General features: G+C 35.6%; 1 protein-coding gene and 1 long non-coding RNA gene across 3 annotated transcripts in view; both read left to right on the plus strand.

The window, feature by feature from the left end:
- The window catches only part of LOC115974878 (CHD3-type chromatin-remodeling factor PICKLE), a 34,147-nt gene extending 25,066 nt beyond the window's left edge, over positions 1–9,081 (plus strand). Inside the window, exons 26-31 of the mRNA XM_031095423.1 lie at positions 59–135; positions 587–717; positions 1,715–2,096; positions 3,878–4,010; positions 7,999–8,072; positions 8,206–9,081. Coding sequence (XP_030951283.1) covers positions 59–135; positions 587–717; positions 1,715–2,096; positions 3,878–4,010; positions 7,999–8,072; positions 8,206–8,742 — 1,334 coding nt within the window. The 3' untranslated portion in view covers positions 8,743–9,081. The remainder of the gene's footprint in view (positions 1–58; positions 136–586; positions 718–1,714; positions 2,097–3,877; positions 4,011–7,998; positions 8,073–8,205) is intronic.
- An 831-nt stretch (positions 9,082–9,912) lies between these two features.
- Positions 9,913–12,702, plus strand: LOC115978241. 2 transcript variants are annotated; one of them, XR_004088671.1, is made up of 4 exons: positions 9,913–10,098; positions 10,382–10,418; positions 12,184–12,247; positions 12,346–12,702. It is a non-coding gene; the product is annotated as an uncharacterized LOC115978241 (long non-coding RNA). The 2 variants fall into 2 exon arrangements; XR_004088672.1 differs by lacking the exon at positions 10,382–10,418.
- Positions 12,703–16,503: the final 3,801 nt, after the last annotated feature.

A 16,503-nucleotide genomic window follows, 5' to 3' on the forward strand; every position in this document is an offset into this window, starting at 1 on the left:
TTTTATTTGTTTGTTTTGTTACTGAAAATGTTGTTACTACTAATCATCTTGGTTATAGATGGTGTACCAAAAGAAGGACTCAGAATACAAGATGTACTTGTTAGGATTGCAGTTCTGCTTCTAGTAAGGGACAAAGTAAGTCTTGTAAAAGAGTACTTCCACGACTTTAGTTGCTTTCCATTATTGTGTATTTAAAGATTTTATTAGAATTCGGAAGTGTTAAATTAATTTGATTAGAACTGGAAAATGGAACGATGAGTAAACGTTTTTACGATTGATGACGGAGAGGAACCCCAAAGAGTGACCTTGCCATTATTCTCGATTGATTCTTCACGAGGGAGGGTAGATTGTCAATAATGCAAACCATATATCAAATAAAGCTTGATGAAGTGAAAGTGTGCATGCATAGTTTGTGTTTAAATGGAAGATCCCCTCATTTTTGGATTTTGGGAGACATCCAATCCAATTTTTTTATGTTTAAAATACATTGCTAGTGATAAAGCTTATCTTTTGATTCTCTACAAATTTTTAGGTTGAATTACTAATTATACCCTTTTCTTTTTTCTCCTTTTGTGTGTAATGATAGGTTAAGTTTTCATCAGAAAATCCCGGCACTCCACTTTTTGCTGATGACATTGTATCACGCTACCCAGGGTTGAAGGGTGGAAGATCTTGGAAGGAGGAACATGATTTATTATTATTGCGTGCTGTACTGAAGTATGTTTGTTTGTTTTATTTTATTTGTTTTTGTCTTTATATTAGTTCATATGTTAGAATATTTATCTGCATACTTATTGCAATTATTTGTTCACTTTTTGTTAGTTTGCTTATATCCTTCATTCATAATAAAATCATGAGAAGAAGAATTACATCTCCATAGTAAAAATGACTATGGTTCGTACAGACATAAGAATATGCATAAATAATATTCTGTGTCTGTGTTACTGCATTATTTGTAGTGCAGTAATTAGTAATAAACAAATGAGTGCTCTGTTAATTTCAGGAAATACTTGAAATACAATTAAAAGTGCTTTATAGTTGTCAAATGGGTAAAAATTTTCATTTGCAGCCTGGCTTGCCTTACAATTGGAATCTATTCGTGTGTTGCTTTTCCTATTGGTGTTGTCTAATTATGCTTCTAATTATGCCTTTGATTTTTGGACGAAATGGCATCTACCTAACTCTTAAAAAATAGGGTAGAGGATGGGGTCACGGGTTCAACCCTATTGCATAAGTTGTATTTCCATCTCATGGTCATGTGTGCCCAAGAATTGTGAAGTTTATTATGTTTCAGAATTGGATTGGCTTAAAAAGGTTAGTCTTAGATGGAAAAAGCAGTATTGCATGTATCATGTCTTTGTGCAAGATCTTACACCAATTTGCACTTGTCAGACCATGAGATATGAGTGGCTTTTGATTGGTCTGCTTAGATTAAATATGATTGGGACATTGCTTAAAAGTTTTTATGCCTTAATACACAAATACATAGATGCATGTACACACGTAAGTACGTGCGTATACTTGTATGTGGGTGTATGAGTATATACTATTATGTTTGTGTTTGAGGGGTGCAGTTGTGGTGTTTGATGTTGCAAACGATTTATCCAAGTGATTGTGAGATTAATAGTTTATGTATTCTTTAATACTTAGTTCACATAGATCTTTGTTTAGTTACTTACTACTACTTACCCATGGCTTATTACTTACATGAAAGGCATGGGTATGGAAGATGGCAAGCGATTGTTGATGACAAGGAACTGAGGATTCAGGAGGTGATTTGTCAAGAGTTAAATCTTCCTTTCATAAATCTACCTGTTCCAGGACAAGCTGCTTCTCAAGTGCAAAACGGAACAAATACAGCTAATGCAGATGCACCTGGCAGTGGCACCCAGTCAAAAGAAAATGGTGTTGGGAATGATATAGCAACTGATGTTACACAGGGGACAACTGATTCTGCAAACCAAGCGCGGGTATATCAAGACTCTTCTATATTATATCACTTTAGAGATATGCAGAGAAGACAGGTTGAGTTTATCAAGAAAAGGGTGCTTCTCTTGGAAAAAGGGCTCAATGCAGAGTACCAGAAAGAATATTATGTAAGTTTAATTTCATATTTCTGGCACCTGCTTATTAGATAATTGTGCGTATTATAGTCTAGAGGTAAATCGCCTAAAATAGCTTTATCTCACTAAAAGTTAAGGCCAGTTCCAATATATCCTGCAGCCTTTGTTATATTATTAATATTTGGAAAAAGAGTTATGATAATAAAGAATGTTGTGTACAGTTATGGGCTTGGATATTTAACTTCAATCCAGGGTTAGGAGACAAAGAAGGAAATTGTTAAGTGGGTCTGATCCAAACCAACAAAACTAAGATGGGCTGTTAGCCTGGTGAATTATCTGTCCTTGTATCTCCTCTCTTCTTTTGGGTGCAGAGTTGCTTACACTTAATACTTCCTCAGAGGTAGGTAGAAACTACAATCTTATGGTAGAGGAGTGATCTTTGAGCATACATCCTAGGTTCTTTTTCTCCTCTTTGTTTCCATCTCCTGGTGAAGGCCAAACATCTTGCATTCTCCAAAATGTGGGTGAGAGGTCTTGATAGCATTTAATCAAGCATTGGTCAAGTAGGGCTGAGTCTCTAATTTAAATTTATTTTTGGGAAAGATTTTTGGGTACTGGTACAACCCATCTCTTTACACTGCAAATCAAATTTGGATTGGTTCCTGCCCTGAGTCGGACTCAACGACTCTTTCCACAGTGTTTTATATTAACAAAGTCCTCCACTACTTTGACAGATCTGTCTAAACAATTACCTCTGGACCTTGGCAGATGTCAGTTCTATTTGAAGTGTTATTAATTTATTCAAACTGATCATACTATTGCCTTTCAGAACTTGGGTTTATCCTTTTAGCTTATTTGCTTATGCACACCTTTTAAAGCCTTACTTTTTCTAGGTACAATTATATTTTAATCAATTTTCAACAAATTAGCAATCAGCAAAAAGCTGTATCCAAACACACACCAGTTTACTTTTGGACCCTTCATGTTTTTCCTCAACTAACACACTACAAACAAGTGGTACTTCTTATGGCCTTGTCATGCAAGCACTGTAGTTAGATGTGGTTGCTGAGACACCAGCTCTTAAATCTTCATTCTGTCTGACCTTGGTTGCTTTTTTTTTTTTTCCCTTCCTCAGCTTTTATTCTTCTTCCTCCCCCCTCCCCCCCACAGTGTGGGTGCAAATATTTCAATGTGTACTAATAATTCAATTTTCTGTAATATCCTTACCATTCTTGAATTGATCCTGGTATTATATGCAGAACTGACTAAACTGTGATGTTAATTTGTGGTTCCGATGACATCCTTCAAGTAGAATATGAAGTTAGAACTTTTAAGCAACTATTTTGTTAAATGCATTTGCATTGAATTGTCTTGTTAAAAAATTAGTTAGGAAAATCTAGGTAGCTCTACGTGCTGACTCATTATCTCCAATGTCCATTGTTTGAAATGCTTCATTTTTTGTTTTGTTTTAAGTTATAACTTATAAATTCCCCTGGTTCCATGCTATGTTGTACACATCACCTTTACCTGTTTTACTGGATTGTAACGCCACAAAGAGGTTACTCTGAAATATTGCTTGTAGCCTGAACTGTATATTTGATTTTGAATCTGTAATTACTGGCTAGCTCTATGATTTTGATATCCTTGATTATTTGGAAATTGGGCTTTAAATATGGGGTCATCATTGCAGGCATGATTCTATATGGAAAACTAAATCTAAGTATATGAATTGTGTACTCAAGTCACTTGAAAAGAGATGGCACCTCGCTTGCTTTTGGACTCTGATAGTTTTCTTTGTCTGTGACTGTTCTCAGGGTGACATGAAATCAAATGAGATTGCAAGTGAAGAGCCTGGAAATGAAGCTAAGGTCACAAATGTGCCAAATCCTAGCTCTGTGGATGTTGATACCCAAGTGGTTGATCAATTGCCTCGAGTGGAAACATTTAGTAAGTCAAACTCAATTGCTTCGAGTTGATTTAGAAAATGGGTTTTCTACTTCTGTTTCTTCCTTTTTCTCTTTGCCTTCTTTTAGTTGATTGCTTTCAGGTATTTGATGTACCTATATTTTGCCTTCTTTTCAAGTTTTATATTCTGTTGTTCTTGTCAGCCTTCTTTTTGGTTCACACTTTCCTTCGAGTGGATTCAAGGAATATGAAGTTCATTAACAACAGTTCCAGTAGGGTTTTAGATCAGCTGAGCAAAGAGGCTTAGGCCACCAGGAACTACTGTTTGAAATCTGTCTCCTCCAAAACTTGATTTTGTGCATATTCTAGAATTGTTTTTGTAAAATAATTTATTCAAAAGAGGAGATAGATCAAGTACACAATATTTGTATTAACCTACTCCTAAAGAATTACGACCTCCAACTCAGAAGATTTAGAAAATCTAAAAAAGAAGGGATGCTGCCCAAAGCAATCATCTGCTCATATACGGACCTCAACCATTTGCTTGAGTACATGATTAGACTGTTCAACACCATGGTACTAATATTCCTCTTGCCAAGTGGTCCACAATACACACAAAGGAGTAGCCTTCCAAATCTTGAAATGCTATGACGATGAAACTTGTCAATGTATTCTAGAATTAGTGGTAGTTTGGGGAAGTGTTAAATGGTGACACTTTAAATGCTGAAGGGCTGAAGGCATGTTAGGAAAAAAGAATATTTTGTTTTGTAAGAACTTTGAACCACTAAGGTAAGGATGAGTTAGTTAATTGGAAGAAATCTGAAAGAGAACTCCTGGTTTTTGTTCTTTAGAAACAGGATGGGCATTGCTTACTTACCCCTTTTCCCAGATGTAGATGTGTGGACTTATCCTTTGTAGTTGTCTTCTTGCCTTTTCATATATCTAAGGATGAGGATGCTTGGATGGTTAGTTACCTAGGAGCTTTTAGGGTTGTTCTTCTTGCCTTTTCATATATCTGGGGACGAGGATGCTTGGATAGTTTGTTACCTAGGAGCTTTTAGGGTTGTTGGTTATATATAATTCAAAAATTTGAGGTATAATCATTTAATGGGGGCTTGGTGCTCTTGGTCAATGCATTTTTCTCAGGTTTCTCCTACAGTAACTATTCTGTTTTGGATTCCCAAACTTCAGATACAGAGGATTTTGATTGTCGATACACGATAAGGTGATGCATATTTATAAATTGATGATGTATGTGTTGATGGGATGAAGGAAGTTGACCATCAGTAGTGGCAGTTTTGGTTGCTTGGAAACTGTGGTTCTTGCTTAGGGTTATTGGGTTGTGCAAGTCTTTTGAGGTGCATTCTAGTTGGCATGAGTGGTTTGTCTGAAATAGTAGTCAGCAAGTCTGGAGAGTAGTTCCAATGTGCTTGTTCTGGTACTTATAGATGGACTGGTCTAGTCAAACTCAAGTAGGACAAATTGGGGATTTTGTGGATCTAGGTTCTAGAATTGTTTAAGAAAGGGTTATTAGGTTGTGTTAGGAATTAAATGTGGTTTTTTGAGTTATTTGAAGGCTATTTGGTAGAAGAAAGTATGTGGCGATTAGGGGTGTTGATAGATAAAAGAAACAACTTGATTTAGGGTTGTAAGAAAGAAGGAAATGAGTGGATTTTATGGTGTTCAGGGGCTGCCTCAATGCTCAAAACACTCAATATTTTTAATTTTGTATTAATCAACTCAATTTATTATTTGAGTATGAGATTAGGCCATGGTGTGATGGCAAGTGCCTTCCACCAAAAGCGACAAGTTGCTGGTTTGTTGGGAATCAACCTCTTCAAAAAAAAAAAAAAAGGCTGGCTACCAATATGTCTCCCAGGCCCCATAAAAGTGGGAGCTTTGTGCATTAAATAAGATCTTTATCTCTTCTATGAGTATATTGAGCACAAATATTTAGGATTTCTTCTTGTACATAGCTTTATATCTCTTTTGTATTTTTGTGGCTAGCTCATGTTTTTTTAATGTCATATTTTTTTAATAATGATATCTTATCTTACCTATCAAAAAACTAGTAGTATTAGGACTCCTAGTTTGACTAGTAACTAAAAGCCTAATAAAAGACTAACTTGGATTTAAAAGAAAATAAAATCTAAGATATAAGGATCTCCTAGAAAATTCTAAACTCAAATTAACTACCAAAATACTCTTAATTCTCTAGGAATTCTCTAGGAATTTGGAAATTGCAACTTTGCCCCTGAATACAAAATTGACCATAACTTATTATATAAAGACCCAATTAAAATAACTGTTTTAACCCTATGACACATTAGACATCTAATTCTAAAACCACACATCTTTTACATCAATTAAACTTCATATGTGGGTCCTCAAATCTACAAAAAACATTGCCTTGGATATGCAACCCAAAAAGATAGAAAGCTTGCTTGCTTGAAGAAATCTCTTTTAGAGCCTAGTACAAGCCAAGCCCCCTTGATTCAGAAACAAGAGTGATGGAATAGTATTTTGGTTGGCTTTCCCGTTCTTGAGGACTTTTATGACCAGTAGGTTTTATAGCAGATTTGCCTTGCTGACCGGGAGGGTATGAAATAGATAGTTGTGCTGTGGAAGTTGCGGTTGTTCCGCCTGTGGAAAGCATGGCAAGTAACAATTATTCTTACCAACCCATTTTTGATGTGTCGCCTCTTTAAGATGGAGATCAGGCATCTCACCATCATGCTCCCGGTCCCGACCTGAGGCTTTCAATTGCATCCAAGCAATTGATACCCTATTGAAACATAGAAAGCATTGATTCGCATTGCCTACTTGTTGAAGTCACAAATGGAATGGCTGATCATTCATTGTATGAAGTTTTTAAGACCTCACTAATCAGCCTTACACTTTTAATTTCATAATGAATGAAATGAACCCCCAGACAGAGAGAAAATCTCCCCTCCATTTTACTAAACCGGAGGAGCCCTGAGTAGTTTACCAATGCTGTCTACCAGGGCTTCTATTTAAAGTTTATACCACTTCTTTTTCCGACTTTCCAGCACTGGGCAGCTGTCAGACTCTGTACATTGTGTTACCACTTAGCATAGTCCTGTGTTTGGTGAGCTGTATGATGGACAACTATCTCCTGCAATTTGAAGAGAACTAAGCTGTTGGTATCACCTTGGTTTCAGGGTAGACCCTTTCTCTCTATTTTATTATATATGCTTAGTGAAAAGAATGTTTTCTGATACACCTAGGACATGGATTCTATATGAACCAATGGATTGTGACAACTCGTTGCCTCTTTCATTACTTCATTCTTTTCACATCCCTCTTCCTTTTTCAGTTACTCATCAAATGGCTCTCAGATAATATCTTTAATTTTGATCATTTACAAGATTCAAAGAAAGGGTGGGCCATTGATAAAGAATTTTTTAGTGTCTTGAATAGTCGAATTTGCAAAGTAGTAACAAATTAATCTTCCATGGCTGCATCACAGACCTTCGAAGTAATTGAACATTATTAGAGCTTGATTGGCTGGTTATACCTCTTAATCTCATTTTCCTTTTGGATTCTGTCATTGTTGCAGTTTTGATTTTCTATGTCTAGGATTGTTCTTCCTTGTATATTTATACCCTTTCTGTAAATAGCCTGTGCCTCCTTGGCCCTGCATCAGGTTTTCTGTCATTCATAATATTTTGGAGTAAAATCTGAATTTTAAGGGTATATGTCTGGAGAATGGAGTTATTCACCACATTGAATAATTTATGGGTTTACCTCCCATGCATGAAGGGTTGGTTGTAATTTATTAGAAGAAAATTCTTACATGATTCAAGCTTTTCTTAAAACGAAACTAGAGAATTGTCAAAGGAGGATATTTTTCTTTTAATTCTTGAATACAAAATTCAAAAGTAAATAAAGATTACAGGATTTGCATATCCTGATCAATTATAAGCACATCACTGTAAGATGTATGGTTGCTACTGTTGGTTGATGCCTCTCTATCTGCTTGGGGATAACTAATATAGTGCCTGTGCAGCTACGGAAGAAATTTCTACTGCAGTTTGTGATGATGACCCAGATCGATTAGAGCTTGCTCGACTTTATAATGAGGTAAAACCTTGAGTTAATAGATATTTTACATTGGGGTTTGAGCATGTAGGCTGTATATTGCTTAGGACAAAGAAGATGTGATATGGATAGAAAATTCACACATGATTAATAACTGTTTTAATATTATTGGCAGATGTGCAAGGTTATGGAGGAAAACCCCCAGGAATCAGTTCCCACATCCTCAGTGAACCAATTGGTGGGAAGTGTCAACTTGAGCAAGAACGTCCTTTCATTAGAGACCATTTGTGAAGAAATAAATCGCATTCTCTCCCCTGGGCAGGCAAATCCTTCTCCTTCAGAACAAATAATACTGAATTCAGAGCAACATTCTCAAGCCGAGCAGATCAATGTTTCAGGCACCAGATCTCCATCTGCCCATCAAGATGACGGCAACCCTACTTCCATGGTGGAATCTGAGATGATGGATATGGTGTCAGAGTCTAAACCTCAAAGTGAAAGCAGCAAATTAAGGGAGTCTGATCCAGCAAAAGAAAAGAGTGAATCATCTTTAAATGTTCAAGCTCCTACTGATCCATCTCCACCTCGGGTAGAAGGCACAAGCTTGCCTGATGTTACTGGAGATGATGTGATGGATGAAAGGAAGGATGGTGCTGCATCGAATGGAAGCAACGAGAAATCAGAATCAGGAGTCATAGTTTTGGATGACTGAATTCATACACATTACTGAGCCTCTGCTTAGTTATAGCCATTTTCATGGTTTTTTAATAGTTAAGAGACACAGACTTTACCCAAAAATAATATAAGTGACCGGAATTGCTTTCACAGTTTAAAAAATTTCTGCTATAATTGACTGGGAATTTCTTTCACAGTTTATAAAATTTCTTCTTTAGTTTCAAGTTCCAAGATGAGAATTATTGTTAAGAATTGCTTGAAATATGTTGGTACTTTTGCATCTCATATTGCCCAAGGACTGGCCATGCTAGTATGGGCATTTGCTTCATTGGAATATAGTAGCTTATCAATGATGAATATTGATTGTGGACGTAAATTTGGGGGCTGAATACATCTAATTAAATCTTTTTTCCTTTTTGGTCTGTATATGATAAAATGGCAACTAGATTGTCAAATAATCGAGTATAGGTCGCAAGTATACTGAGTATCGTACACCATGCTTTTTAGAGCAGAATAAATGGCCAATTTTCCTTGAAAGTTCAGAAGTAATACAGGGTGAGCAGGTAACCCAAATTTAGCAAATTATTATAAAATTTTAATTGACTAAGTTACACTTTTGCCCCTTAAAATTTGGGGTTTAATCATTTTGGCTATTGAACTTTGAGATTTTCATTTTGATATGTAAGTTTGATTTTGTGAGTTGGCTGCTTAAGCGTTACATAAGCTCAAAACGAAGTAATCTATATATATATATATAAAACCGAAGCTTTTAGAGCTCTCACATTTTTCCACATCAGCATTATTACATTTTTCCACATCAGCATTATTTAAAAAAAAAATAAGATTATTAAAAAAAAGAAAGTAAAACCCTTTTCTGACCCAATCAAAATGAAAATCTCAAAGTTCAATAGCCAAAATGATTAAACCCCAAATTTTAAGGGGCAAAAGTGTAACTTAGTCAATTAAAATTTTATAATAATCTATATATATATATATATAAAACCGAAGCTTTTAGAGCTCTCACATTTTTCCACATCAGCATTATTACATTTTTCCACATCAGCATTATTTAAAAAAAAAATAAGATTATTAAAAAAAAGAAAGTAAAACCCTTTTCTGACCCAATAACTATTTCTCCAAAAACAAACCCGATAAAACCTATTTCTCTCCCTCAAACGCAAACGTATCTCTCTCTATCGTTCCCCCCACTCCTCTTCTACCTGTGGCTCTGCTACCCCAGACAGATTCTATTCTACAAAAAAAAAAAAACCGCCGCATCCAAAAAAAAAAAACACAGAGCCGCGAAACGCCGAGACAGAGATAGCAATTTGATTTTGAGGGTCCTTCACCATTCTCTTTGATTTTCGGGTTGTGGCCTACTTCCTCTCAAAAGGTAATTCTCCTCCGCCCATAAACACCGCTGCTGATGGGTTCCTACTCTTTCTCTGATAAAAAAAATTCCTCCACCGATGGGTTCCCATTCTTTCTTTGATTTTTTGTTATACGTTTTCAAAATTTATAATTTCAGTTGGCTTTGGTTCTAGATTTAAATTCAGAAATTAGGGCTTAGAAAATAGGATTCTGATGTGATTGATTAAATGTTTTCGTTTATATATATATATATATATATATTTTAATTCATCTCTTTGGATTTAAATCATTCAGTTTCTTTGCAGAGATGAAGTGGAATACTCTAATTTCATCACAGCAAAGGTATTAATTTCTTTTTCTAATATTCTCTTCAATTATGGTTTGTTGTCAAGTTAGGAATTTTAGTTCATACCCCTTTTCCTCTCTAAACGGGCATAATCCAAAGAACCCAACGACATCGCAAATTGTCTTCTGGAACAAATCGATCTTCCTTTTATTCAAAACATACAAAGTCTTCCATACGTTATTCAAAATCCAATTTTGTTTGACAAATTCACCAGCTTTCTTGCTTTTTCTCTCTGTAATTCTCTCTTTCTCATGTTTTTGCTGGTATAATGGTTGAGAGAATGATGTAAGAATCGGTATCCTTTGTGAAAATAAGCCAACCCTAAGTGTTTGACAAAATGACCCAGAGAAATTAGAATCAATGAAAATTAAAGGTTTGGTAAAAATTTTATGTCTGTTTTGTTAAAATCCTCCCCATCACCCTAAGTGTTTGACAGAATGTCTCAATGAAATTGAAATCTTTTTTTTTCTTACCATGTTGTAATAATGAAATTCATTCTCATTTAAAGTTGCTGCAAAATATGTTTGTATGGCATTGTTACCGTATTGTTGGAATTAGAGATAAGTCAGACTTCATCTATTTGTTTTTTCCATACTCTATTCCTGTTTTATGGAGGACTTTTGGATTGAACTTTCAGCTTTAGCTCATGATTCTCTTTTCTTATCTTTGGGTTGCTATTGACGGCTATAATAAAATTTTGGACTTGGATATGTGACTTTTTGTTAGAATAATACACTTATTGGTATTTGATGCAAGTTTCCTAAAGTTTAGGACTTTTGGATTGAACTTTCAGCTTTAGCTCATGATTTTTGTAGCAATCATCAAATGTTTTTTTTATAGCCCAATTTAATAGGTGTCTCTTTTCTTATCTTTGGGTTGCTACTGACGGCTATAATAAATTTTTGGACTTGGATATGTGACTTTTTGTTAGAATAATACACTTATTGGCATTTGATGCAAGTTTCCTAAAATTTATGTTGGTTGCAACTTGGGTTCTTATTGCTGTTAATTGTTCTGCTGATAGGTAGCACTTTGATTTTCTTGGAAGGATTGCAAAAATATGTCTTTAACTTAATGGAATTCTCCGTGGGATGTAATGATAGTGTTGGGCAGTTAGGGAAACAGCACTTTTGAAATTTAAAAGGGGTATGAACTAAAATTTAAAGAATTTTTTCTTTTAAAAATTCTGTCATACTCTACATTGTTATACTTATCCCTTTTTCATCGCAGGTGAATTTTAGTTCTTTTAAACTTAATCATGTCACTTTAATTTTCAAGTTTTGTTTTCCCTCTTATCTGTTCTGTTATTCGTAAGGGGGAGTGAAATTGAGGAATTCTGTCGGTTTGATCTACTTTTGGTTTTTTGGGTTGCTATGGTTGAATGGTTGGCCTTTGGTTCAACGCCCTTAAAAAAGGGTTTTTAGCAAATTTTTAATTGTGTAGTTTTGGTATTTGATGTCCTCCATCGTAAGAATTCTCAGTTTATGCTCTATTAGTATTAACGTGAGACCTTTATTATTATTATTATTATTTTATTTTTTTTGGGGATTTAATTAAAGTTTCTAGGTTATCTCAAGCTTTGGTTTCATGTTTAGTCTCTATTTATTTTGTATTTTAGTTTGACCGAATCTTCTTTAATAGTAGCATCTTGATTTTTGAGGGGTTTTATTTGATTCTTTGTTTGGTTGCAGACCCCAGCTTCTTTTCCAATTTCCTCCTTTAGTAACCCACGGATTATTTTTTGCTTTCTGTTATGCACAGCGAAAGACCAAATCTATATAGTTTAGAAGCTGTCTGCAAATCCCAGCAATAGCAAAGTGAAAAGGTAGAGCTATTTAAGATAGAAATTATGAGAAAATTTTACTAATGATAGAAGATTTTCTGTTGTGATTATTTAATGCAAATTGTTGGTATGGGTTGCAGGGAAAAGAAAGCTATGAGTAATGGACATAGACATGAGTTATTAAAACACTAAACAATTGTATCTTTTTGGTGGTTTGCTATTGGTAATTCTTTTCTTCACAATCATGCTATTGTTTTCTGTTTTTAATTTTTAATTTTTATAATAACAAACATTTATAACTAAGGCATTGAAATATTTTGTGCACAACATGTGTTTGAGAAAATGCCTTGCTTACTCTTGCATTAGTTTGTAGCCACTTTATGGTTTGTGCATCTTGGTTTTAATTGATACTGGTTATTGACTACTTTTTGTTATGTATCAATCATAAGTTATGATGATACAAAAAATATTCTGTTTGTACCCAACGATCGGAAAAAAATATGTTTTGCCAAGTCATTAAAGGCATGGTTTTGAAACCCGGACCGGACCGTACGGTCCGACCGGGAAAACCTTGAACCGTTCATTTTTACGGTTCTTTTAGCTTCAAAAACCGTTCTATGTGCAAAAAACAGGAACCCGTGCGAACCGCGGTCGGACCTCACGGTTTTGAGAACCGTGATCGGACCGCTCCTCACGGTTCCCTACTTCATCTGAACTTTAAAAAAAAAAAACAACAACAACGACAACATTATCTACAAGCTTACAGAAGTAGATCTTCATTATTGTAACTTCAAACATGCTGTTAGACGTTGAGACTTGAGATCACATCATAGTTTCTTCTCATTCTTCTTCTCTATATCGCTCTCTCTTGTTCTTTCTCTGTCTCAGTATTCTTCATTTTCTCTTCTCTCTTGTTATTTCTGCGTTATTGCCTTCTCTATCTTCCTCTCTTCTCTTGTTGTTTCTTGTTTTTGCCTTCTCATTTACTCAACCTGACTGTCAACCACAGGCTATATTCACGGGCTTCAATTTTAATCCGGTGGACAAAACAATGTTTTCCTTTCACACTCCTCTAGGCTTCTAGCTTTAGTTTATATTTTATTTTAAAATTTTATGGGGGAATGGGTAAAGTATCAGAGCCTTGGGTCTTTCACAAAAGTTATTGGGAGCTTTAGTTTATATTTTATTTTTAAAATTTCATGGGGGAATGGGTGAAGTACCGGAGCCTTGGGTCTCTCAACAAAGGTTATTGGGAGACAAACTAGTAACCAAACGGAACTGGAACTATTTTAGGTAATTGGAACTATTTGACTATTTCATGGGGAATGTTTATTAACTTTTTTTTTTCAATTAATTTTATGGGAAAAGTCTATTAACTTTTATATTGGGTTCCATAAAAATAAAATAAAAAAGTTTATTGGATTGAATAGTCAAATATTTGGAACTATTTTTCAAATATATATATATATATATATTTGGAACTATTTTAGGTAATTTTTCAATTTTTATTAATTTAATATATTTATTTATATTATAATTAATTATTAAAATAATTATGACGTCATCACGGTTCGATTACGGTTCGACCTCGGTCCGACCTTAAAAACCTTGAACCTTTTCTTTTTACGGTTCATTGAACGGTTCGGGTCTGAAAACTATGATTAAAGGATGAAGAAACTCTTAGATGTCAGTTCTGCTAAATAGCCAATGTACTTAATCAGTAGATTTGATTTCAATTGCCAGATTTTCAATTGATATAGAAATAATGGAATGATGGATTGTTGTTCTTTTCAAATTTTTTTTATAATGAAAGCCTTATGGTCAAAGCGCAGTTTGTCGACGTTACTTTCAACTTTCAAGCATTCAAATTTAGATAGGTGCTTGGTAGAACTTTGTTTCTAAGGTATTTAATTCAATGCATTGAATAGTCTTTTTTCTTATTTTCTGCCAAATAATGCAGTGGCTTGGTATTCAAACTAATATTTTCAATGCTTCGTTCTTTGCTCTCTTTTTATTTTCAAAATTTTTTTCCTGGGCTGAATGAGTTGTCCTCTATTAAGGTTACAACTAAGACATTATATAGCACTTCAATTCAAATGCCTATGTAAAGCTTTAAATGAATCATTCTTCTTTTTTCCTTGCTTTAGCCTCTTTTTCTATTTGCTAAGATAGAGTAAATTTGTGGTTTGTTGACAGTACTTGCTACATGCAATGAGAATTACTATAGTTCACAATCGAATGAGTTTTACCATGGTTAACAAATGAGTTTCTTTTGGAACATCTGACTCCTCCTGCCAACAGTTTGAAGCCATGTCATATCATGTACAACAATGAAGATGACAATGGGAGAGATATTTTCCAAAGATTATATTGAAATTTTATTGTTTAATAGATTGTGCTGATTTTTTTTTCGACCCAATTCTTTTTATGTAAATAATTATATTAGAGGGTACTTGTGTCTGTTTTGTATTCTATATTTGATTGAATTGTAGTTTAGATGAATCTTTGGGTTTGGAACAGGATATGGAGTTCATACATAACCCATTTTGGTCCTTAATTGTATTGTGGAAAAATTTATTGCAGAGAGATGATTAGAGTCAAAATAATTATGCTGCTACGACAATTCTTATAATTCTTTTCAATTAGAGTATGAAATTGAAATTTTGAAATTTTTTTGCCTCTTCGTTGTTGGTGCTTCTAACTATTGGAAAATTTCATTTATTGTTGTTTTCGTTATCAACCTATTCTATTGCCAGGCTTACCAAAAAACACTTTTTAAAGTTTTTTTTTTTTTTTTTCAATTTATTGGAAATATTGATTAATTCTTAAGATTTAATTCTTCATTTTATTTTAAACTTAAGTTTGATTTCTATTTTTCATTAAGTAATTTAATGTTTCATCTTTATACAAAATAGTTTTCCCGTGCATCGCACGGGTTAGCGACTGGTTTTTTATATATATGAAACTGTAAGGACACGATTCCTGCGCGGCCCAGTGACATTTTCGAGTTCACGCGGGAGAGATCCCTCACAATACGATTTGTAGAGAGTGGGCTTGAAAAGCTTGGGCTTGGTCACGGGGGGATGGTCCGGTCTGGATTTCAGAAAGATCCCTGTGGAAAATGGACTGGGCCTAAACGTTTATAGCCCCGCCATACTGCCACCTCTGAGAATGGGATCCTCGGACTTGATCCGAGGACCCTTGTGGTCCTTTCCGGCTGTCCAACGGAGGACTTTCTCTATTCTGTGCATGGATCGTTCCGGCGATCTTCCTCATGAAGTCTCCTTTTTTCCTCCCCCTTTGCTAGATTCACTTACTTCTCCTTTTATACTAGTGTGCGTTCGATGTCCTTCGTCCACGTGTAGGGTCAGTCTTTACAAATACTGACATTGGTCCCATCAGTCTAATCCCGGAATTGTTGGGGATGACTTGATAAAGCTGTAGAGTACGGTTCTGCCAGGCATTGGGCCTTATCCAGAAGGGTATTTAGGGTAATCGCCCCAAGGTATTTTGGATTTCCTTACGAATTTATCCCTTTATTCTGGGCGGATTATGGGCCTGCCGAGGACTAGACTGTCCTCGGCTGCCTCCCAAAAATTGGTCCGTGCTCGGCGTCATGGAGCTTGGGCCACAGTTCTCCTCGGATTGGGCCCTCGGACTTTCTAAGGGCAAATGGGCCTGGTCCACGAATTGCTGGGCCCCACAATAGCCCCTCAAAACCCTTCTATCCGAATTCCGGATTGGAAAGGAGGGTTTTGGCAAACCCGGGCCCTTAATATGGCCCATTTAGCTTGATCCCGCATTTATGTGAGCGGTTTCTCAGGAAGTCAGGCGGTTTTTGAGGGATTCCTTTTAATCCGCTCGGAATCTGCTCCTTCCGCTTGGATGTCCCAGACGCGCCCTTAATGAATTCCCCTTAATGAGGCTCATTTATATCCAGCGGCTCATTTGATAAGGTGGAGAAGTGGAACAGACGCCTCTTTTTTCTTCAGATTCTTTGGGAAGGTTGAATGCATTTAATGCCATCCGTTCTGCTCTTCCTATAAGAAGGCAAGCAGGAGGCCATCACTTTCGTACTAACTCCCTTCTATTCTTCTGAGATCGCACCAAATGATGAAGAAATCATGCCCCTCCTCTAGACACCATATTCTGATAAAGCTTGAAATGGCTCGATCAGGGCAAGGGTGGCGCAGACTTAAGATCTGTCTCGCCTCTCTTTCAGCCAAAATCCGAAGCAGGGACTCGTTGTATCGAACTCTCGGCGCGACTGAGTCGAGAACAACCAAGACCAGCACCAC

Source organism: Quercus lobata, chromosome 2 (assembly GCF_001633185.2).
Source record: "Quercus lobata isolate SW786 chromosome 2, ValleyOak3.0 Primary Assembly, whole genome shotgun sequence".
Lineage (NCBI taxonomy): Eukaryota > Viridiplantae > Streptophyta > Magnoliopsida > Fagales > Fagaceae > Quercus > Quercus lobata.